General features: G+C 44.5%; 1 protein-coding gene across 1 annotated transcript; it reads left to right on the top strand.

Annotated features, from left to right (window-relative positions):
* Window positions 1-366: 366 nt before the first annotated feature.
* On the top strand, window positions 367-24,884 carry nrcama (neuronal cell adhesion molecule a; the record flags this gene model as incomplete). Its single annotated transcript, XM_080050928.1, has 30 exons — window positions 367-460; window positions 1,010-1,027; window positions 1,438-1,543; window positions 2,047-2,240; window positions 2,730-2,852; window positions 3,130-3,300; window positions 4,935-5,046; window positions 5,705-5,889; window positions 6,334-6,465; window positions 6,792-6,935; window positions 7,065-7,176; window positions 7,431-7,597; window positions 7,749-7,896; window positions 8,347-8,471; window positions 8,785-8,814; window positions 10,265-10,366; window positions 10,550-10,747; window positions 10,848-10,918; window positions 13,332-13,557; window positions 13,662-13,777; window positions 15,397-15,604; window positions 15,908-16,030; window positions 16,219-16,395; window positions 16,621-16,653; window positions 17,792-17,857; window positions 18,494-18,616; window positions 18,768-18,923; window positions 19,355-19,486; window positions 19,580-19,658; window positions 24,650-24,884. 30 exons carry the CDS (start codon window positions 367-369, stop codon window positions 24,882-24,884), a joined length of 3,906 nt encoding a protein of 1,301 aa, XP_079907054.1.
* Window positions 24,885-25,835: the final 951 nt, after the last annotated feature.

Below are 25,835 nucleotides of genomic sequence, written 5' to 3'. Positions count from 1 at the left end.
CAAGCCACTCCATCCATGACTTACACAACCTAGTTTGGATGTTCGGTTTGAAAAAAATGTCTGTGAACTTCCAAACTAACATTTTCCATTGTAGCCCAGATTTAATTGTCTGCGTACCCACATGTTTTATTTTTATGGACTAATCGTATATACATTACACATACTGGAGTGGTGTCTGTGTATGTCCTGAGACCCATTTGGGGGATCTTGTAGTCTAAATACATCCATTAAAACCTAACATTTTAGTGACCCATGTCCAATTCTTTTTTTTTGTGTGCCTCTCTCTGTAGTGTGTATCAAGAATCTCAGTCCTAACTGCGACGTTGAATATCGACACAGAAGGTTTTCAGCTCGACACTCTAAACCATGGACAGAAACAGAAAGTGGGTGCCAGGCCTCGGAGCTGTGCTGCTGATGCTCTTGAGTCACACAACGTCAGCGCTGGAAGTGCCTCTCGATCGTAAGTATTGCCTTCATCAAGAGCAGATTTTTTTTTTTTAAGATTAGCCAAAATAGTCTATTCAGAAGGTATTTACCAACTATTCTGCTCCATGGAAAACCATAAAAGGGAATTCCTCTTGACACTTTATTTTTAAAGAACATCACATACATGGGCCTCTAAAATGAGGCTTCAAAATAACTGTTTTTTCTTATCTTCCAGCGTTGCATGTTTCGGCATGTTTTCAGTTTTCAGCTCTGAAATGCAATTCTCTTCCTGAAATCTACCTTTTTTTATATTGCACATCTTGATAGAAATGATGATGTCTTCAACTACTTGTTCAGCATTGATTGTGCCTGCCAGCTGAAATTGTAGCCATAGGAGGTAGCAGTTTTTCCCCTCACTTTAAAACAGTTTAACTCATCAGGCAGGCTCAGTAAGATGCTCAAAAGTACTTGAACGTGCAACTCTTTCTCCTGAACTTGTGGTTTTACTCCTTGCAAAAAAAAACTAACACCTTCTCCTCAATATTCTATCACTGTGGTACGGCGTGTCACGGTGGACAAAAAGCTAAAGTACTGGAAGGATGTAAGTTGCCACAATGAGTGCTGTGACCTCTGCGGTTGATTTTTTTAATTTAATTTAATTTTTTTTTGCTTTTTACAACTTATTTTAACTTGCTTTTGTGTGGATTCTAGAACATGTTAGATGTGCATGCAACTATCTCGACACTAGTTATTGCGTGAAGTGACTTGCTTGTTTTTTTGGGGTGGCGCTATGTTTGTGTGTAAGTTCACGAGAGGGTAAGTTGTCCTCTGATAAGATAGCCGTTGTGGCTTTGTTTGCGGTTCCAGATGGTGTTACACTTGGCTGCCAGGTTTGACTTAATGCTTGCTGCATGCTGCTTGCGTATCCTGCTTGATTCCCTAAGATCCAGTTTCTCATGTTTACATTTCATTTTGTGTGTCTGAACTATGCTTGTATTCATGTTTCTCCAGTGCCCCAGCCCCCTACTATAACGCTGCAGTCCCCCAAGGATTACATCTTTGATCCGCGGGAGAACATCGTCATCCACTGTGAAGCCAAGGGGAAGCCTCATCCCAGGTGAGATATCCCTCATGCTTGTTTATCAGAAAATGTGCAATAGCCTACATATTTCACTGTTTATTTTATGGTTAACTTTTATCGAGGGAAGAAAACTCACAAAGTCATGATAACACATATATACAACCTGAGATTCTTCATAAAATAAACAGTAAAGCGTTCCTCTGTGTGATATATTATGGATCTGCTTCTGAGGGGCAACTTATCCTGCAGCCATGTGGAAATAGGAATCGCCATAGTAACAGTTGTCATAGAGACCACATGAAAAACACACCTGGCAGAGTGAACTAGGCACAGTTTCGATTTTTTTGCCACAAACCTCCGAATTAAACTAGTTAGAATCTAGCAAACGACCTGCTATGAAATGAATGATTTCCAAATCAGACCACAATGCATCTTGATGATGAGGCTGTGCTGCATCTCTGCCTCTGCTCTGTATTCTCCTCATGGCTTCCAGTCTAGAAAATCCAGTGATATCTTTTTGTTGTTCTCGTTGACTGTAGCTTTTCATGGACAAGAAACGGGAGCCACTTTGATGTGGAGAAAGACTCCAAAGTCCTGATGAAGCCCGGTTCAGGAACTCTGGTGATAGACATCAGCGGGGAGAAGGCCGAGGCTTACGAGGGAACGTACCAGTGTACGGCACACAACGAGCACGGCACCGCTGTGTCCAACAGCATTGTCATCAGACAGTCCAGTAAGACTGCAGATTGTTATCCAATTACATTTATTTCTCCTTAATTGAAATAGGTACAGTATATCGTCTAATGGCTTGAACTGTGTGATCTTTTACACCTCATAAAACATAGTCAGTACATGCTTGTTGAATTTTGAAAAATCCATATTGAATGTATGTGATTTTATACTATTGTGAACCTATAGGAAGCCTGCAATACCTTCTTTTTGAGTTGACATTCTATTGTATATAAACTGTATAGTTATATATTATATTTTATTTCAGTATTTAAAATTGTATTTGCACTATGTCCTTGCACTATTTTTGTTTTTATTCGGGAATCAGGTGGCTCTCTTCACTTATACCTTTCTCTTGAGACACTCTTTAGGGAGGCAGACACTAAATCATTTCATTGGCAACTAGGCTACTGCTCCTTTAATTGGTTGTGCATACTGTATAAGACTATAAAACGGTCCCCAATCTTTTGTTTGATGTTTACGTGACTCGCAGGGTCCCCCTTGTGGTCAAAGGAGAGACATGAGGCCATTGTGGTGCAGATGGGGGTTTCCCTGGTGCTGCAGTGCCGACCGCCTGCGGGGCTGCCCCCTCCTGTCATCTTCTGGATGGATAACAGTGAGTCATGCACGCACATCTGCACCCATGATACAAAAGGGACTTATGAAATTCTCATTCAATTGAAAAAAAGGACAAAGGATTGCACAGTCTGAATACGGATTTAGCATGTAACTCATTACAGAGTATGACAGTGGATGAAGATTATGTGGAATCATGGGCTATTTTTGAAGATAATTGATGAATACCCAGGAATCATTTAAAGACATTTGTAAAACTAAAGCAAAGAGTAACTAACACTTTCCTTGTCCTCTTTCTCTCTCTCTTTGTCCTTTAGACTTCCAAAGGCTACCGCTGGACAAACGTGTGTCCCAAGCTCTGAACGGAGACTTGTACTTTTCAAATGTTCTCCCGGAAGACTCCAGGCCGGACTATATCTGCTACGCTCGCTTCCCTCACACACAGACCATCCAGCAGAAGCAGCCCATCTCAGTCACCGTGGTTAACAGTAAGTCAAGACAACTCCATTTGACAATCATCCAGTACTTCAATGAAACTTGCCTAGGTGTTCCGATGTTGTCTTCCAAAAAATAGCTTGACATTTTAACCAAAGAATTTGAATACGTTTTCAAATAATTGATACCAAGTAACAAACTGATGTTGATGTACTTAAAAAAAGACATGGGATTGTGTGGAACAGTGTTACTCTTTTGCCACGGCCATCTGTCTCAGTGTCACCTTATTGTAACTGTTGTGTTTTACCCATATGCCCATGTGTCAAACTCTTTTGACAGTATTGTGTTTGACTTGCAATGCATTCTCCACTAAGCTAATGGATTAGAACAAAGGCATTGTAAAGTATCTCATGTCCTGTTTACATTTTTCCTAGCTATGCATGCTTATCATTTTCTGTTATATTACAGTGGAAACAATGAATGAGACTCTGGCTGCTTTATACAATATCACTGATTTGTATAGTGGTGAGTGCTGCTGGTTTATTCCCCATTCAGCCCAACCCCCTAGGTGTGAACCCAGCCTTGTGATTACCCCCTGACCTAGCCATGCCCAACACACACACACACACACACACACACACACACACACACACACACACACACACACACACACACACACACACACACACACACACACACACACACACACACACACACACACACACACACACACACACACACACACACACACACACACACACACACTTAACCATGTCCTTAATCCCCTCCTCTGTGACTTTTTCAACGTATTTCTCCCATCGGTTTTCTCTCCTTTGATGAATATCTTCTCATGCAGATGAAGAGACTAAAGTTAATTATGGAATTTTGGTCAATATAGATAAAAATGACCACTAAAATGCATGCTACACTACTTATTATATTTATATAGCAAAACGGCAATCTTTTTGATCACATATGTATGCTGATAACATATTGAAGCCGAGGGAGCAACCTTTAGAGCATGCATACAAATAAATGTCAGCTAACAGCATCCTCCCTGGAATCATAAATACACATACGAATTTACACATTGATCTCAGGATCTGCTTGATCATGCACAGCACACGCTCAGCGATTATCCGAGATGGCCACATATGAAGCGTGATGATACATTCATGCATTATTCACCCAACATGGCATTTCTCTTTTTCAACCTTCTGGAGTGAAGATAAGTACATCTTCATTCATTTTTCGACCTTTTTCAGCAAAAGGTTTAAACTTAAAAAAAAACAAATCTGCAGTTTATCCTTCCACTGTCTGCGAAGAACGCCCATGTTTCCATAGCAACAAAACCAATGGCTACTCCCCTCTCCATTATTCTTCTTGCTCTGCAAATCTGAGATACCACTCATACATGTGGAGGTGTTAAGAAAATAAAAAAGATATTACATTGTGTTCAGCCATTACTCTATCAGTATAACATCCCTTCTATTCAATTTGACAACTCACTTCCTGACTCATCCCACTTGATGTGTAGGGCCTACATTTCTACTACCTTTTTTTTATGAATGGCCCCTTGAGCATATGGTTTCCCCCCACTCTCGAGGTCACACTATGGCTAAAAGGAGCCTTCCAGTCTAATGTTGTGGGCCGTTTCTGATTGGTCAATGTGTGCTCATGTGTTCAGACAGCCCAGAGGGGGAGCGTCGCCCTGGCTTCATGGCGCCTCTGGGCATCACCAGCACCAAGATGGTTCTACGAGGGGAGACTCTGGAGCTGGAATGCATCGCAGAGGGCTTGTAAGTATAAGCGTCTGCTGTTACTTGTATCCATAATCTACACCAAATGCGCTTAATAAGAATCAGGGTATGCATCAATCTTGAAGTATGTGAAGGCACAACAAAATATGCAGAGATAACCCAGAAATGTTTAAAGGTGCTGCGAGGAACTTTTAAATATCACTGAAATACTGTCTAATTTTTCCTCTGATGTGTGTGAATGAGTTGTACCAACAAATGAGACCATGAGTGCAAAGAATGCGATTTTTATAGTTTTTTTTCTTAATGCCTTTGTAAGGGGTACGCTTACCCTGGAACAAGAGCTGCCATAGTAGAAACACTACCGCGTTTGTCCTAAGGGGGTGCAAGAATGAACAAAAACTGAAAGTTCCTCGGAGCACCTTTAATAAAACCGAAAATTTAATATCTGGTCGATAGTGTTAAAACTGCTGATCCAAAACATGATGCCCATAATGTAACAAATTAAAATAATTTTCTCCTATACGTGTAATTTTTTTTATTTTATTATTATAGAGTGAGTCAGTAATGTGTGGATTAAAGGGCTTATTTCTTCAATGTAGACTGTAATAAAGGCATTCTTATAATAGATTGAATTTAATTCCAGGCTCAAAGTGTTCATACAAAAACAAACCACCTGTTGTAACTGTTTGTGTGACAGGCCCACTCCAGAGATCTCCTGGGTGAAGGATGGAGGGGAGTTGCCCAGCAGCAGGATGTCCTTTTCTAACTTCAAGAAAACACTCAAGGTGACTGATGTGACCGAGGCTGATGCTGGGGACTACCACTGTACAGCCACTAACAACAGGGGCACCACCACGCACATCATCGGAGTGGCTGTCAAAGGTAGGCGGCTAGTTTCGCTCGGTGGTGCATTGTGGATTTCCTTTCGTCAACATGTCAAATTTGCGTTTATTTTTTTCTTCTGTAGTTTTTAGAATTTAAACGATTTAGGTTTCAAAACCAGGGTTAGTGTTAAGACATTGATTGATGGTTTGGTCCGCTGGTGGTTTGGGAAGTGGAGTGTTGATTCGCAGTGGGATCAGTGCTACAAGCAACACTGTAAAATCACAGGTAGTCATTAGAATAAGAGTAAATATGTTATAAGTCACCTGTAACTGACATATTTCAATCTTACAATTACATAGATGCAAACATTTCTGCATCCCTATAGTACATACAGCATCATACATTATATAATGCTGCGACTCCATATAACAAAAGGCTCAAAGTTGTTTTTTTGGTCTCACAAAATCTGGGTTTGCGTCATCTTTATTTAATTTTCCGCAGCGGCTCCTTTCTGGGTCAGCGCTCCCAGGAACCTGATCCTCGCCCCGAACGAGACCGGCATCCTCACGTGTCGGGTCAATGGAGAACCCAAACCTAAGATCAGCTGGTTTGTCAATGGGATTTCCTTAGAGAGTGAGTGAAATCAAAATAGAATGTATACTACCATGTACACACACTTATCTCTAAAGCAACCCCCGGCAGCAACAGAAAGTATAAATAAATATTCACAGTTGCAGTGGGAATTGAACTTCGAATCCCAGCAAGTTTATTTCTCTTTCCCCAGCTGCATGGTATTTTATTAGGTTTCACATTTTGCATGCACCACAATTGTTATTGGCTGGTTTTTACAATGTAACCTACAATGGTGCAGTTGATGAATTTGCACCAGAAACGGATGATGATAAAGATGCTATTTTCTATGATTTAGACCATGTATCCTTTCTCTTGTCTTGTAAAAGACGCTCCAAAGGATCTCAGTCGGAAGGTGGATGACGACACCATTATTCTTAGCAACGTCCAATCAGGATCCAGTGCCGTCTACCAGTGTAACGCATCCAATGAATTTGGTTACCTGATGGCCAATGCTTTTGTCAACGTTCTTGGTGAGTACACTGTCTGGATATATAGAAAAAATAATAATATGGAAACTTTTACAAATTTAGATACATTTTTGTGAGGAGGGAAGATGCAGTGAGTGCTGACTTCGATACGGTTGTTCTTCTGCCCATTAGCTGAGTCACCGAGGGTGCTCACTCCATCCAACAGAGTGTACCAAGTCATCACCAACAACCCTGCACTACTTGACTGTGCCTCCTTTGGCTCACCAATACCAATCATCACATGGTAAGATTCAGACCCGGTAACCTTTACTGTAGCCTATGCTGTTTTTTCTTAAAGTTTCAAGACCATGTTGGGGAAAAAATTTGTCGGTTTAAGAAGAATTTTTTTTTATCAGATAAAGTATTTATCTACATTGTATACACATTTTTGCATTGGTAACACCAGTTGGATTCCGATGCGTGTTAGCTTAGCCACTTCCCCACCAATTTTACACTGTTAAAATACCTAAACCCATTTTGTTTGCCGTGTCCATGCAGGTTCAAAGACAGTCAGACCAGCATTAAGAACAATGACCCTTATGTGATCCATGAGAATGGTACATTGGAGATTAATGTGGCCCAGCCGCTAAACAGTGGAAAGTACACCTGCATTGCTACCAACAACCTGGGGATCAAGGAGAACCATGTCTACCTGGAAGTGAAAGGTTGGATATGGACCAGTCATAACTCATTACAATTAGTGGTTAAATTCTCTTGTTAAAAGACTGTTGTAGCTCAGGCCTCTATAGCCATTATAGGTCAAGTATCCAAAGTGTATTATTTATTAAACTTAACAATTTTCTCAAACATTTTCAGAGCCGACACGTATACTGAAGCAGCCAGAGTACAGGGTGGTGCAGAGAGGAATGAGCGCTATGTTCGAGTGTAAAGTCAAACACGACCCATCGCTCCTACCCACCATGACCTGGCTCAAAGACAGTGGAGAGATGCCTGATGATGAAAGGTACTAGACATTAATAGTAATCTTAAGATGAATTTATTTCATCTCAATAAGTGTTATGTACACCAGGATAGCACACAATGTAAGTAAGTAAGCTTTATTTATAGAGCACCCTTCACAGACCAGTGTCACAAGGCACTTCACAATGCGCTTCCAAAGCGCTTTACATATCTTAACACATTTTTATACACACACTCAAACACCGATTGCAGTAGCTCCCATGCAAGGCGCTTTCTGAACCATCGGGAGCAATTTGGGGTTCAGTGTCTTGCCCAGGGACACTTCGACATGTGGCGGGTAGGCGGAGAATTGAACCTCCGACCCTGCACTCCAGAGGCGATCTCGCTTCCCACTTCGCCACTGCCGCATAACGATGAGAGAAAATCGTTATGCGGCAGTGGCGCATGATGAAAATGGCATCATCCCTCTGTGATCCTGTGTTATTATCATCAGGTTTGTGGTGGACGTGGACAGTCTGACAATCAAAGACGTGACGGACAGAGATGAGGGCACCTACACCTGCGTCATGAACACCACCCTGGACCAGGACTCAGCCAGTGCCATGCTGACTGTCGTAGGTGGGTTCACAGTTAAACAATTAAACTGTGTTACACTCAAAACTCAGTGAATTAGTTAGTTAATCAATCAGTTTTTAATTCATTTGAAATTGTAGTGAAACATGGTGAACGACAAATATTTTTAATGGTATCTTTTAGGTGCACCTAAACCAATTTTTGACAATTTTTTTTAAAAATTCAGCAAAAGTGGGTCAACTTTCTAATCCAACATGCCACATAACCAGTCTTTTCCTGCTTTTCTGCTGTTTTCTAATATCTGTCACTAACATTTAATCTCTTCTCGTACTTTTACTCTTGCTTCTCGCCGTCTCAGAGGCTACTCCTACTCCAGCTATTGTCTACGGTAAAAACACAGAGTTCATAGATTAGGATGTTGTAGCCTTCATCAGTTCCATTTGTAAAAACCTGTTTCTTCCATTTCACCTCAATTATTATTTTAAGATGATTGTTCTTGTTTGCTTTCTTGATTTCACATTGTACCATTTGACACTTGTTTTGTTTGTTTTAGGGTATGTCTTTTACAATTTAAAGAGTTGTATTTCATTGTGAAATTCCTAATGTACAAAAAACACTTTGTATACCCATTGTTCACCCTACACAGGTGTTTTCACTCAACCTGCCTCATTAGGCCCTGTGGGCATGTGCAAGCTGCGATTGATTGCTGACATCTAATCAGCCAGAAGTGAAAACACCTGTGTGGCTGAACCATGGCCTTAACTTGTTTGATTGCGTTGAATAATATTGTACTTTAATAAAATATGAAACAAGGTTTCCTAAACAAAATACTAAAACCTTTACAAAGATTATATTAACGGAAATAGACCATTCGTGCTGCTCGCATGTCAGACCGAGCTTTTTTTTTTAAAGTATAGATGTATTTTGTCATTATTTTTAACCCCATGTAGCATCAGGGCAGTAGCTTTCCGTGTCTGTCTCTGGCGCACACACACTGTCTTGCTTTAAAAAAGGACACGTGGAAGCTTTACCATCAACAATGCTTGTCTCGTTTTCGTTTCGTTTTAAATATCCCTGACCTATGTGAATTCAATGGAGATAATGCGGAGAAGTTCCAGCGCTGCAACACGAATGGCGCGTGCAGTGTGAGCACAAGAGCGTGCGAGTTGGTGGGCTGCAATTTGTTGTGTTTGTTGTTAGTGTGAACATGACCTTCATTTACATTATACGTCAAATCCCCCCACACCTAAGTTGCTGTATAACTCTGTTTCTAATACAAAGTTTTATTTCCGATTATGAGTCAGTGCGTTTACATGCAGACTCATAATCGGGTAAATGAACGATTAAGAGTTCAACAGGACTTGTAAAATGCATGTAAACGCCTTTATCTGATCTACTTTGCACACAAATCGGCACATTAAAGGACAAGCGAAGTCGGATAAGAACACCTAGATAACTCGTTCATAGTCGGCATTCTCTCTGCATGTATACAGGGATCGGACATTGCATATCGGAGTTCTCGTTCTGCGCTTGCTCGAGAATCCCTGTGGAGGATTTCACAAGGAAGTGGAAGGAGAAGACGTAAAAAATAGTAGGGTTGTTGCCGAAAGGGAACCGGACGTGGCTCTATAACCACTTGTTGAAAGGGCTACAGCGCCACCTAGCATAGTGGAGACAGCCAAGCATCGGACATTTATCGAATATTTGAAAGGCCATGTATACTCAGACAAATGACGAGGTCCGTTCGAGTGACACGTTCGGTATATGTGATAATCCAATCCAGTTGTCCCATGGAAACGCACTGAGTCTCACATTTTCCTCCCTCCCTGTATCTGCAGAGGAACCTGACCCTCCCACTGACCTGGAACTGACTGACCAGAATGAGAGGAGCGTTCAGCTCACCTGGATCCCTGGAGACGAACACAACAGTCCCACACAGAGTACAACACCTTTTCATATTGTTGCTTAGTTGGCTAAATATTCACAACTTTATAATAACCTATGACAATCCTCAGTAAAAAAGGTTATGTTTTTCTATTCCTGTTTCTTCGACCTGGTTTCTACCCTTAATTCTTGAAATTGCTGACATCTATTTTTTTATTTTTTTTTAAAACCTTCCCCAGAGTTTGTGATCCAATATGAGGATTTGCTTCACGAGCCAGGAGTTTGGATCAACCTGACAGAAGTCTCTGGTACGGGCACCACAGCGCAGTTGGACCTCTCGCCGTACGTCTACTACTCCTTCAGAGTCCTGGCTGTCAATCAAGTGGGCTACAGCCAGCCCAGCCAGCCCTCAAGTCAATACAGGACCAACCCTGCAGGTAAGAAACAAGGTCCTTATGCAGCAAAGAAAATAAAAAAACCTACTGCAATATGTAAAATATTAAATGGGTCAACAACCATTTGTCTCTGTATTCCTAGCTCCTGATGAAAACCCTTCAAACGTTCAGGGAGAAGGAACAGAACCTGGCAACTTAGTCATCTCGTGGACTGTAAGCATTTCCTTATGTTAGATTGGAAAATCACTATGAGGCTCTTTGGTGCTAAGTGCCTCTTTGGAGCGCTCAAAGAACGCTGTGAAAGAAGAATGTGTTTCCCAGAGTCGTTCTTAGCGAAAGAACCTCTTTCACGGAAGTGTAAGATCGAGCTGACCCACTCTTACAGCCTTCTTAACGACCAAATCGTCAGTGATCATGCCGCGTCAGGGAAATGTATTTCCTCCACTTTTCGAAATAATAAAACAATGCTCAATGTGGACCACTGGCGCAAGAAACATAGACTAATAGTAGAGAAAAAAAACTTTTTATTGAATTAGATGTTTAAGTTTTCCACACACATTTGCAAATATGAGTTTATAGTACTACACATAAAAAAACAACAACCCTGTGGTATTTCACAGATATCAAGGAAACAGATTTAATTGAACTCAGCTGAACCTCATCCAGAGCGGCTCCACCTGCTAACGCGTTGTCAAAGTCCGCGCGTGTGAGAAACCATGACTGCAATACAACACATTCTCGCTGCGAACCAACAGCCTCGCCGTGCGCAAAGCCAGACGGTTTACATAAATGCATACGTGCGTCGGCACTTCTCCCCACTGGACGTGCTATCAGACCGGGCTGTCCAGGCAAAGTACCGGCTGCCCCATGCAGAGATCCAACGGCTGATCACTCTGGTGTCTCCACACATCCCCTCAGCCTGGAGATGCAGCTCCTGGCTGCGCTGCCTTTTTAGGAACATATCAACCTCCTCTGAGGTCCAACAACCCCAGCCCCTACCTCTTCACCACCAGTCACCAATCACTGAGCACTAAACCATAAACCCACAACCACCACACCACCCATACCAACTGTCAGGCCTGAAGGCTGAAATAAATAAACAGAACCAGCAGATGTAGGCCACATGTTACGTCCTGCACACTATCATTTATTGGTGCTTTACCTGAAAGTCTGGCACTGGAATGTTAAGGAAGCATTGTTGCATACAGTATGTGGAGTATAGTGTCCACCTTTCTGAGGTGACCATGTAACAAGTGGGAAATTAGCGGAAAAACATGCTGTGCTGAAAGGGCGCACATTACACACACGTCATTAACCTACGCTTAGATAAATTACAAATTGCCTGGGACTTTTTGTTGCTAGGTTTGACCCTCATTCCAATGCAAAATGATCAATACAATACATGTTTGAAAAGGAAACCAAAGTAGTTTATTGAAACCATACATGGGGGGATGGCTCCGCGCTCCATTTACTGGGCCTCTGCATCACCTGTAATGAAGGGAGATTGATTAGTGAAATTGAACGGGATACATTGGGTAATGCAGATAAAACATTGAAATGCCCCTAACCTGAACCCTGGGGAAGGATGATTGGCACCGAGATGGAGGGACAGTTTAACTGCGCCTCGGCAAGCGCCAGCTGTCTCCGGTGCAGCTCCAACCTCTCCTGCTTCATCCGGACCATCTCTTCCTGCAGGGCAGTTTGTCTTTCGAGGTGGCCCTCCATCCCCCGCAGCACCTCCAGCTTCTCCCTCTCCAGGCGCACCAGCGTCTCGCTGCAGGTGCAGGTTGTAATTGCAGGGACAGGGCACGGTTGTTGGGGGTCGTCCTCTCCTGGGGGCGTGCACGAACCTGCTCTGCTCCCGGATGACTCCTCTTCATCTTCATCCTCTGAGAGCCCCTCGTCCCCCTGCACATCGATGCCCCCACTAATGCTTTCAGAGGCCATCTTCCCGATTATGGAGAGGACTGTCTCCTCGTCGGGAGTGAGGATCGTCCCACCCGTGCCCATGGCTTCTCTCCTCCCCTTGGCACTCTTCCTTTTCGTTTGGCTCTGGAACTCCTGACTCTTGACGCCGGTTTCTTCCATTCTCACGTGTGTGCCTACATCCACAGGGGTATATATGCGCTAATGGGCCTGATTACTACTTGGATACACACACACACACACACACACACACCCGCACCCACACACATACAAACGCTACATACTTAAACTAATTGCACCTGTGTGGGAGGACCACGGGGCGCTGTGTGCGACTTATGCGCTGATAGAGAGGTGGGTGATCGATTTGCCTGGCATCGATTTATTCAGTTTCAGCACCACCGTGGTGGACAGCTCCCACTAAGAGCGTCTTACGATGCTTCTTTCGCTTCATCTTACGGTTCTCCAAAGAAGGCACTTAAGAAGGCGCCTGGGAAACACCCGTATCTTAGCGCTCCTTCTTAGCCGAACCCTTCTTTCGAGCCTTCTTTGGTCTCAAAGAAGGATCGAATCTTGGAAACGCGGCCAATAGCATTTGTAGTGTAAGTTACGCCTTGTCAAGCACTTCAGCATAGTCAAGTTAAAATATTGTAATGTGTTAGATTTAAATCGACTGAAAAAATAATAACATTTCTATATACAGCCACTGGCAGGATTTCAGTCCAATGGTCCTGGTCTGGAGTACAGAGTCCAGTGGAAACAGAAGGACGTGGATGAGGATTGGTCCTCAAAGACGGTGGCCAACGTTTCCCAGTTTGTTGTGTCTGGAACTCCGACCTACGCACTCTACGAGGTGATGGTTCAAGCTTTGAATGATTATGGCAGCGGCCCAACGCCTGAAGTAGTGATCGGATACTCTGGAGAAGACTGTAAGTGGACTGATTATTTACTTCAATTATTTGGAAGTACACATGCAGTACTCCATTACTCTAGTGACTTGAAACAAGTAACCAAATGCTTTATTTCTCCACAGTGCCTTTGTCCGCACCTGAAAGTGTGCAGATCATGGTTCACAACAGCACGCTGGCAGAAGTGCACTGGGAGCCCGTGCCTTCCCACTCAGTGAGAGGACAACTAAAGGGATACAAGGTAATGTTTGATACGTCATTTTTTCCACAGCATTTTCAGTGCTCAAGAATGCAATAACACATACCAACTAATTTATTGGAGACATTGCCCCCACGTTTTAGCAACACAGTCCTGATCCGTGTATTTTTACAGAATGGGAGAAAGCACAGCCTTCATATACACTTCACAAAATGCCTGACTGTTCTTCAATTATCCAATGAGGCGTAGCCACATTATGGCAAACCACTCAGGATGTTGTACCCCAAAGAAACCTTTCAAAATAAGGTTCAAAGCAGAAGGCAATAATATACGCATTTCAATTTACAACCAACAACACACAGTCAAACAATACAGGAAATAGAAATGTCAAACCAAAAGGAACAAAAATGTTGCCGCCTTATGAGAGAACACTTTAAAGGACAAGTAAATGATATGGTCCTTTTAGCTAACTTCCTGTCAGTGACTGCAGTTAGCAGTCCCCTCCCTCGTCCCTACGTCACCGCCAGATGAATGTGCAGCCGTTTCTGTCAGATAAAGCCGCGATGAAGAGCTGCGAGACATCGTTCACTGGCACAGAAACCCGCCTCTTTATAGCCCTCTGTCTCCTGATTGGATAAAACAAGCCAGATACTCGAAATTTTATCTGGCAATTACTGCAATACTGAATGACTGGGAGACCTTTATTATGAACTGTGCATACTGTTTAAGTGATTTTTTTCTATTACTACTATTTCAAATGGAAGAAAGAAAACAAATACCCAGTGGTATATTTTGGTATACATGTGTTCATAAAACATGCACGTTTCTTAACATCTCTTGTGTATCTTAGAGCTATATTACCATTTTAGCCAGGTGTACTGGATTGGTTTCTGGGAATTTATTTCAAGAAGTAGCTTTATATGTCTGACTACTTCGCCTCAAGACGAACTGGTACCTGTCAGCCATAACCAGTGTTCCAATCTCCCGACCAACTAAAAAAAGCTGATGCAGTGTTTTATTCAAAATCCTTCTCCAGCAGTCCCTCATTACCACTGCACTGTGGAGACAGGACTCGGTGTGAAATGTCAGCACATACCAAAATGTGTCACTTTAAATACAGTACGAATACAATGGGAGTTTTTGCCAACGGAAAAATGGACAGCTCATACTTTTTATGAGGTAGTAAAATAGTATCTGCACGGTATTTGGCCAACATTTGTTACCGAATTCCAAAAATTAGCCTCTAAACGATTTTGACCCATGGCTGTTGCATTCATTAGGACATGAAATTAAAAAATAACTTAAGAAATGAAACAGACCCCCCACTCCCCATAAATGGTTATATGAAGAAAGAGGGTGTCGACATATTTAAAGGATGTTTTTACTATTGGATACTAACACATACGAACAAAGTAGTGAAAAGGACTTATAGAAATGCATTACCTGCCTGTAGTCCTACTGATTCAGAATTCTTTAACATCACGTCGATCATGTGATCTGTGTTTTGATGTCATGTACTCAAGGCAATTTAGACATAACAAAGCCAGAATTTTGGCAATAGGTCTATACCTGCATGTGTGGTGCGCTCACATTGATGAAGTATAGCCACATACAATTCACATCAGAGTAATATCAAGTAACTCCTTGGGTGTTTCCTCTAGGTGTTTTACCAACGTGAGCGCGGCTTGCACGAGGCAGAGGGAGAGACTACACTGCCGGAACAGGTTTTGACGTTCAGCGGGAATCGTAGCGAGGGTCGTCTGCCAGGCCTCGAGCCTTACAGCGTCTACAACATCTCCATCAGGGTGCTCAACAGCAAAGGAGAAGGGCCTCCTAGCCCCAGCAAGAAATTTGAGACACCAGAGGGAGGTGCGTGTAAAATGTGTGATTGAATAGGTTTTAGCTATCTCAAATTGACGGGAAGCAATCATAAGGGCCATTCAAGTTTGTCATATTTGATGCTAGGAACACATTTCAATTGGGTCGCCAAACAGCCATTTAATACATTAAAATTTATATTGGTATTTTATGTGCATTTTGATACCAGCTAAAATCCTCATATCAATCCCTAATCTACACCAAACACAATCAGAATCACTGATACCAAATCTAATGTTTGGTCCTGTGCATTGCTGCAACCCTTACTGTGGATCTGTTTTTTTGTTTGTTCAGTCCCAGGCCCTCCTACTTTTCTGAATGTCGTAGACTATAGTTTGGACGCACTCACTCTGGAATTCGGTCCACCAAAGAACAACAACGGGCGCCTTGCTGGATACACACTGAAATACCAACCAGGTAGGCTTTACCAGCTGCCTGACACACAGCCTGTTCTACACAGTAGTATGTTGCATATGAGCAAAGGGGAAGACCATGTTGTGCATTCCTAACCTCCTTCGATAACATCTTCTTATCAATGCTTTCAACAAGTTCTCCTCCTTTACCCCCCCCCCCCCATTAATTATGATGTCTCTCTGTCCCTGCAGTCAACACCACCAGTGAACTGGGACCGGTCAAGGTTATGACCATCCTAGCCAACGAGACCACAGTCACCCTGAGCAACCTGAACGGCAGCATGCTCTACAAGTTTTACTTAAGCGCAAAGACAATCAAGGGCTCTGGCCCCAGCATCACAGAGGAGGCCTTCACCATCATGGACACAAGTGAGTAATAAACACTTTTAGCTATTAACTTAATCTGTGGCAAAGGATGAGAACAACAAGGCGAAAAAGGTCAAATGTCAATGGCATGAGGGAAATAAAATGAGTGCATCATGGGTCAGAATCTCAGCTCCCTGATGGATATCCGGTACAACCACAAGGTACCTACTGCATTCCACACCTTATACCCCCTCTTATCTGTTTCTCTTTCTTTTCTTCTCTCTGAAGCTCGTACTCAGCCCCCTGTAGAGACGGGCAAAGGTAACCCAAAGATTGCCACTGGAAGCACTTGCATGTTATCCATACCATTATTAGAAATAGAACAAGAGCGTAGCATTGATATTACCTTGACTTTACATATCCCTGCATGTTACTAAGTTAGCATGTCTAAAAAGCTCCCTGTGTTGAATTGTATTTAGGATATATTTGTGAAAGACTTCCATGGCATCCATTTGCAACCATGCTTGTTCCCTCCTCTGAGAGGAATAGGTTGCATCAACGCCAATGTAGTTTTAAATATTTAAATTTTTAGAGATTGCAATCTGTATTGGCTTCTTCAAATGAACAAGGTTTCATTGGAAGCCTCTTGCATGATGCTTGTGAATGCATTTATTTCAGTTGAGTGCTACTAACACATTTTATATTCCTGCTGATGCTACAGTATAAACTGATGGTATTGTGTTGATACAGTATACATAACTAGATCGAACCAAACAATAATGCATGCTGCATTGCTGCGATTCGGAGCTGAAATATGTCATTTGTTTGGATACAACTTAAAGGTCACATATTATGCTAATTTCCAGGTTAAAATTTGTAATTTGGATTGCTACCAAAAACAGTTTTAATGATGTAGCTTCCAAAAAAAACTTTTATATTTCTCACAGAGCCATTGCTTTGGAGCTGTCTAAAATGCTCCATTAGAGCCTTTCCCTGTAAGCCCCGCCTTCCAAAATGCCCAGTCTGGTCTGATTGGCCCTGAGTCTAACTGCGGGTTTGGGGGTATCTGGGGTTGTGCTTATCACAGGTCGGTGTGGTGCTAAGTTGGTAATGAGGGGGCATTGCTTTCCACTAATGACATCATAAGGGGAAAGAAATCTGACTTGGGTTTTTAAACAAAGGTTTTCAGAAAGGTAGAGGAGAAAATAGGAGGGTTGTTTTTTCTAATACTTAATACTGGGAGTCTCTAATCACACCGGGGACCCATATTAATGTTGAAAAAAGAAATTGCATTTGCATTATAGGTGACCTTTAAGCCTAAATCTCAGGACCGAGGGTTGTCGCAACATGTTTTAAACTCAGCATGTCGGTAGAAACCTTTTCTGCAATTTTTACTGTGTGTTTTCTATTGAGGTGTGTGAGTGCGTGTGTTGTCTCACTCTTTTCCATGTTGTTTCAGGCCCCACAGAGCCCCCACACCCAACCTCCCCCATCACTCAGTCTCCGCCTCCCCCGTTTCGCAAGGGTACAAGCACTCCCTGTGTCCCCTTCTCCCCCCTCCCTCCCTCCCTAAATATTTAAACACATGAAAAAATTGTCCATGGTCCGAAGACAATCTCCAAAGTATTACTTTTTGTCAATAGGATTTTATTTAATATAAGGCTTTAATCAATGTTTTGACAAGTTGATTTCTGTGGGAAACAACTGCCACTTGTTTGACTTTGTTTAAGAAGACCATAAGAAGTCCTCACTGATATAGCCTTTTTAGTGGTCAAGGTTTTCTTGTCACATGTAAAATAACAACTGTTACGCATTGTATTGTACTATTTTTTTTAAATCTTATCCTCAAACCGATGGAAGAAACATGGGAGTTCCTTTTGATTTCTTGATTTAAATGTGGGTGCTAAAAGGTGCTAGGTTGAACAGTTAGTTTACATATGGGTGTTAAACCAAACTTTTATCATTTCAAGCCTTATCCTAAACCTTGGCTTATTTATGATGATTCTTTCTTCAACGTGTTTTTGTATTTATTTCTACACACTCCTGTATTTCAACGCCCTTGCAGCATTTAAAGGTTTTATTTATCTTTTTTCAAATAACATATCATAAGTGATATTTTGGAACTAAAGGCCCTGCTTCTTTCTCTCTCTTCTGTGCTCAGTGCCTCATGTAGGCCCTGTGTTTGGCACAGTTAACACGTCTGTAACGGAGGACGGTGCGGCGATCAGTTGGGAGTACTTTGGACACCATAAGAATTTATATGTGGAATATATGATAGAAAACAGTAAGGCCTCACTTTGTATAATGACGTGTAGTTAAACTGAACCAATCAATCAATCATCAAAATTAATGTTTAAATACCATAATTCAAATAATAATGTTTCCAAAAGACTCCCTGAATCTCATTCCTTTCCATCCGCTACACCGACTTCTAGGTAAAGAGGCCTGGCAAAAGGAGTTGGTAAACGGTTCACACTGGCACACGATAAAAGGCTTAAAGCCCGGGACGTCCTATAAGGTGCGCGTGGTAGCTAGAGACCCAGCTGACCCGACAGTCCACAGCACAGATGAAGTGTCTGTGGCGGTGCCAGGTGAGGCAGCATGCCTCAGGATAGATGGTCTTTGTGTTTTTTTTATTCATTATCATCATCCTCCTGTTATAAAACATCATCGGACAAACAATGCTAACATCAGACGTACATGTGCAGTAGTTAGAGTGCTAGTTAGTGTACAAGCATGTTGCCATCAAGTCGGTCTGATGCATGTCCCTTCAAAAATCATTACTAAGAAGTCCATCATTTTATTTTTGTGGCTTTAATTTTCTGTCTTTTTGTCGTGTGTGTACAACAACCATTCCATATTAACCCATTTGTATTTAATTTCTGTGTTTTCAGCCTCTGGTAGTCTCAGTGTTGCTCAGCATGAAGATCCCACCATTTTGCATTGCCTGGATTATGAATAGAACAGTTGTGCTTACTATTTGTCCCATTTCCTCTTTGTGTGTCTGTGTGTGTGTGTCCAGCTGTGCCCAGCCGGCAGGTGGACATCGCCACCCAGGGCTGGTTTATCGGACTGATGTGTGCCATTGCTCTCCTCATCCTGGTCCTTCTCATAGTGTGCTTCATCAAGAGGAACAAGGGTGGCAAATATCCAGGTGCACTTATCAGCATATACTGTCACTTAAAGTTTATTGACACGGATCGATAGGCAATTTGACAATGAAAAAAAATGGTGTATTCTTTTTAAGTGAAAGAGAAAGAAGATGCTCACCAAGACCCAGAGATCCAGCCCATGAAGGAGGATGATGGGACGTTTGGAGAGTACAGGTACGCAAGCGTGAAAACATGGCGGGAGCTAGGACCACAGCATACCGTTGTGTCCAGTCTGTTGTCCCTCACTGCGTCCTGACCTGACCCTGTCTGTATGTTAGAACATTTTACCAGGCTGCAGAGACATTCTCCCCACCAGACTCCATTGTCACACACTCCATAGAGGCAAGGCAAAAAATAACCATTACTCTTTAAAGCTTTAGTGCGTAACTTTTTTATATAAATGAATGTTGGTTACATTCAAGCCATCACACAAAGTTGTTTAGCTCTTAGTCTTTGTATTTGTCAGTATGGCAGCGTTTACAAACTTGTGTCGCTCCCCCGACACTGGCGCAGGAGCTCAAGAAGTGCGTAATGTTGTAGTTGTTGATTCTACTGCTAAGAAAAAACCTGGACGTATAAGAAGGTGTAAAATCCAAGCGCAATCACCGAAGGCTTACCTCAAGTAGCTTCGCCGACAGAGTTGTTGTAATTACTCAGAATTGCTCATCGGGGCGACAGAAGTAACGCACTATAGCTTTAATGGTTGATTCTTAAGTTGTAACAACCAACTCACCATCTAATCAACATACGCGTTCCTCTAAAACAGAATATTTCCATTTTAACAATCTAATCTTGGGCAGTGTCAATTTTATGCTAACTGTTCTCAAAGAAAATGTAAAACAAATTCCACTATGGTGAAAGAAAGTCATCACATGTTTTATTTTCTATGAATACGACATTTTTATGGATTTTAAGTACAAACACTTTAAAATCAAGTAGTTGCTATGAATGATTGATGTATTTTTTACATTGTGGGTGTCTTTGTGCTTTAAATGTTTCCATCCGCATGCTTTGTGCTGTCCGTCTGAGAAGAGTTGTGTATAAGAATGGACACTCATTGTGGCTCCTGAATTGCTTTTCACGTGTCCATCCTTCCATTCTTATCTGTTGTTTTGTTTTGTTTTTCGCTGGGTTTAGGTCTATGGAGAGGTAAGACGGGAAGTGGTTAAAACCAGCATGCAATTCATGCAACCATCTTTGAAGCTATGTTTATGACTTAAGTCAAAAAGCAAGCAAACGCATCATCAACTGATCTGGTTTGCTATGCCATCGTACTCGGGCATAGTCCAAACCAATAACCCCAGTTACAACATCCCTACTAAGGTTTTAAAAATAAAAATGGCTGCTTCTACTTCTCTTAACATGTTTCTATTTAATACAAATGCATTGAGCTTGAAGATATATTGGAAATAGTTTTAGAAATACATTAGATTCACATTGTAGAGCTTGCATAGTATTGTTACGATGAGGCAGGCAGGCAGGCAGGAAAACAGGACCCAAATGCAAGACGTAAAACCAAAAGATATTTATTGTCCAAAAACTTAACAAGAAAGGCCAACAGGCGAACATCCAGGAGAAACAGAAAAAACATAGAACAGGCACGGGACAGACTCACCAACAGGAAACAATGCTCGGACAGGGAACAAAGAAACACTGGGGGTTATATACACACACAAGACAGGGTAGACAACGAGAGACAGGTGAAACACATTAGGGGCGGGAACAGCAATCAAACAGGAGGGAAACTTGACAGGACATGGGGAGGAACAAGACAGACATACCAAAATAAAACAGGAAACACAGGGGATCACCAAAACAAGACACAACAAGGACAGACCATGACAGTACCCCCCCCTCAAAGGTCGACTACCAGGCGACCAATAAAGAAAAAGTCAAACCCAAACAGGGTGGGTGGAGGGGAGCCAGGAGGAGGGAAACCAACAAAAATTGGCCCGGGACAGGGCACGGGGTGACCGGCTGGTCAGGGAACTGGAGTGGGGCAGAGCACGGGGGTGACTGACTGGCCAGGGAACTGGAGTGGGGCAGAATGGAGGGGTGTCAGGCGGGCGGCCAGAAACATGCCCCAGGGCATAAACAGGAGCCTCAGGCGGACGGCCTGGGGGGCAAGCAGGGGCACGGCAGGGAGCTTCAGGCGGACGACCCGGTTGGCGAGGGCTCCGTCCCTCTGAAGACCTGCAGCGGCGAAGATGCAGGTGAGGAACCCTTTCAGGAGGTCGGCCTCGGCGAAGACGAGGAACCCCCTCTGGAGGACAGCAAGGGCGGAACCACTCAGGAGGCCGGTGGCGACGAAGATGAAGGCGATGGAACCCTTCTGGAGGACAGCAAGGGCGGAACCACTCAGGAGGCCGGTGGCGACGAAGATGAAGGCGAGGGAACCCTTCTGGAGGCCGGCGGCGAGGGCGACATCCCCCTTCTGGAGGCCGGCGGCGAGGGCGACATCCCCCTTCTGGAGACCGGCGGCGAGGGCGACATCCCCCTTCTGGAGGCCGGCGGCGAGGGCGACATCCCCCTTCTGGAGGCCGGCGGCGAGGGCGACATCCCCCTTCTGGAGGCCGGCGGCGAGGGCGACATCCCCCTTCTGGAGGCCGGCGGCGAGGTCGACATCCCCCTTCTGGAGGCCGGCGGCGAGGGCGACATCCCCCTTCTGGAGGCCGGCGAGGCAGAGGGCGGTCCCCCTCGAGCAGGGATAGGGGGCAGGACCCCTCAGGCAGGGATAGGGGGCAGGGCCCCTCAGGCAGGGATAGGGGGCAGGGCGCCTCAGGCAGGGATAGGGGGCAGGGCGCCTCGGGCGTTAACAGGGAGCTGGGCGCCTCGGGCATTAACAGGGAGCTGGGCGCCTCGGGCGTTAACAGGGAGCTGGGCCCCTCGGGCGTTAACAGGGGGCTGGGCCCCTCGGGAGGCAACAGGGGGCTGGACCCCTCGGGAGGCAACAGGGGGCTGGACCCCTCGGGAGGCAACAGGGGGCTGGACCCCTCGGGAGGCAACAGGGGGCTGGACCCCTCGGGAGGCAACAGGGGGCTGGACCCCTCGGGAGGCAACAGGGGGCTGGACCCCTCGGGAGGCAACAGGGGGCTGGACCCCTCGGGAGGCAACAGGGGGCTGGACCCCTCGGGAGGCAACAGGGGGCTGGACCCCTCGGGAGGCAACAGGGGGCTGGACCCCTCGGGAGGCAACAGGGGGCTGGACCCCTCGGGAGGCAACAGGGGGCTGGACCCCTCGGGAGGCAACAGGGGGCTGGACCCCTCGGGCGGCAACAGGAGGCTGGGCCCTTCGGGAGGCAACACGGGGCTGGACCCCTCGGAAGGCAACACGGGGCTGGACCCCTCGGAAGGCAACACGGGGCTGGGCCCTTCGGGAGGCAACACGGAGCTGAGCCCCTCGGACAGGAACGGAGGAGGAGGCCCCTCGGACAGGAACGGAGGAGGAGGCCCCTCGGACAGGAACGGAGGACGATCCCCCTCGGGCAGGAGCGGAGGGCGGACCCCTTCAGGAAGGCGAAGGAAGCAGGCCTGACTGCTACCATGCTGGGGCTGGTAGTTAGCCTGCTGGGGTTGGTAGCTAGCAGGCTGGTTGCAGGGACCCGGGGCCTGAAGCTTGCTGCTGGAGACCGGGGCCTGGGGCTTGCTGCTGGAGGCCGAGGGCAACTCGGGAGCTGGAGAGCATCCGCAGAATGGATGGCAATCCAAACTTACCACCCCCACTCTGATAGTCCTAAAAGCTGGAGACGGCTGGTAGCTGGGACTCGGGGGCTGAGGCTTGAAGCTGAACACCGGAGGCAGTGGCTGGAGGCTGGAGCGTGGAGGTTTAGGACGGTTGCAAAAATCTGGTGGCAGTGGCGTGTAGCTCTCAGGCCAAAAAACTGTGGGGTTGAGAAGCTCGACTGCCCACTCGGGTAAGGCGCCCTCCAACTCAGGCTTAGCAGCGACAGCCTTGTAAATACGCCCCAACACATGCACCTGCTCCTTCCTGCTGGGAATGTTCTCCCAGCCGTCCATGGCACTGATAATAAAAAATAGCATGTCTTCCAACTCACGGTAAAAAAAAGCGTCTGCTGGGTCCATTTCAGGTCCGAGCATTCTGTTACGATGAGGCAGGCAGGCAGGCAGGAAAACAGGACCCAAATGCAAGACGTAAAACCAAAAGATATTTATTGTCCAAAAACTTAACAAGAAAGGCCAACAGGCGAACATCCAGGAGAAACAGAAAAAACATAGAACAGGCACGGGACAGACTCACCAACAGGAAACAATGCTCGGACAGGGAACAAAGAAACACTGGGGGTTATATACACACACAAGACAGGGTAGACAACGAGAGACAGGTGAAACACATTAGGGGCGGGAACAGCAATCAAACAGGAGGGAAACTTGACAGGACATGGGGAGGAACAAGACAGACATACCAAAATAAAACAGGAAACACAGGGGATCACCAAAACAAGACACAACAAGGACAGACCATGACAAGTATTGACTTGAATAGGAAGTTTTTGAATTAACATAAGGGCAAAATGTACATGGACTGATGAATAAGAGTGCATTTTTGATTGTTGCATGTTAACTGAAAGCATATTGGTTGATCTCTTTTTTAGAAATGTTATAGCCTATTAAGCGTTAAGTATTGCAAGAGACTGCAACAGCACGCTTACGCAAAAATCCTCTTTAGCAGTGGTCACTAACCCTGAGTCTGTACAGCAGCCAGACTTTAAACAGCACTAACACTATACATAGTTATAGTACTATAGATGTAGCTGAGCAACTCCACTGTACCATGAAGTATCTAACATTCCATTGTTATTGTGCATTATAAAAAACCCTTCACATAGTGAACAGTTGTGTATTGGCAATATGTTATGCCAACATCATGTTGTGGCCTGTGGCATTGGGGCCCTTCCAACACATTGGTCATACACCAAACTGTGTACAAAACACAATGGCGATATATCTGTGGTTACGTTTAGTAGCTACATGGCATGTGCAGTGGAGAAGCCAGATTACTCTTGTAAAAAAAAATGCTAACGCTTGGATAATAGCCTGTCCTCCCTGTAGGGTTTCTGACCACTGCAGAAAAAAGGTGCATGAATCATTTTATTATCCATGACCTTGGCTCTCTGACCCCTTTTCTTCACCTGCATTTTTTTACAGTGACACAGAGGACCACAAGCCGCTGAAGGGCAGCCGGACGCCGTCCAATGGAACGGTGCGCCGAGACGAGAGTGACGACAGCCTGGTGGACTACGGGGAGGGAGGGGACGGACAGTTCAACGAGGACGGCTCCTTCATCGGCCAGTACAGCGGCAAGAAAGAGAAGGACACGCACGAAGGCAACGAGAGCTCGGAGGCCCCGTCGCCCGTCAACGCCATGAACTCGTTTGTCTAACCAAAAGGGGACGCGGCATTGGCTGCGACGGTTGCTACAGCCACACCTCGTCACCCTGGCAAATGTGACCATGTTGGTTGGGTTTGGGGGGGGGACCACCTCTGTTGTGGTGACAGTTGCTAAGGTGACAGTCGTTGTGGACACCCTCTACTTCTTTCTACCATGGTGGCTGTCACTTACGGTGGCATTCGACCCATGGCTATAGCCGTCACCAAGACTGCTGACACGCCCTCATCTCCACACACACCCCACCAAGCCCTGTCACACTGTGGCCTCCTCTGATCTACGCAAACACACACACACACACACACTGACACCACATCCCCATTAAAGAAAGGTGTGAACCGAGGGACGTGAGGACTCCGAGGAAAGAGGGAAGGAGAGAGGAAGCAATATAGAAAAGCAGAAGGAATGTACCAGAAAGAGTGTTAGTGCCATTCGATCTCCTTTGCAAAACCTACTAAAACATGATGTATCCAAATATATATTTTATCAAAGTACAGTACATGACCCGCAGGCAGGCTAAAATATGCATTGCATCACACTCATTAACGTCTGCATGGAGTAAATCACCATTCTATTATGCATTTTACCACCCTCGTGTAAGTTGTTGCAGAGGTGAGCTGCGTGCTGAGACTGTATATGGTGCACGCCTACTAGTGACTGATTATGCCTCTTATTGTTTTTCCTCTTTTTTTTCCCCCTTCAGTCAGTGTTCAATGGCATATGATATATAATGGAAAACAATGTCAGCAGTGTCTTTGTGGACACCGCTGTGAAATGTGACTTAAAAATAGAAGCTAGCGTAAGTCTATTCTGAGACGGATGAACTGTTTGTACATATGTAATAGAAACAAGAGCTATATTTGAAGGTCCATTTGTAGTCACTGGAAACCTGGCTAGAAACACTTTGAACTTAAAATTCTCTCCTTCTCACGCCAGTCAGACAGA

This window comes from Ammodytes marinus (genome assembly GCF_949987685.1).
Source record: "Ammodytes marinus genome assembly, chromosome: 22".
Lineage (NCBI taxonomy): Eukaryota > Metazoa > Chordata > Actinopteri > Uranoscopiformes > Ammodytidae > Ammodytes > Ammodytes marinus.
This window is presented reverse-complemented; position numbering and strand designations above follow the sequence as displayed.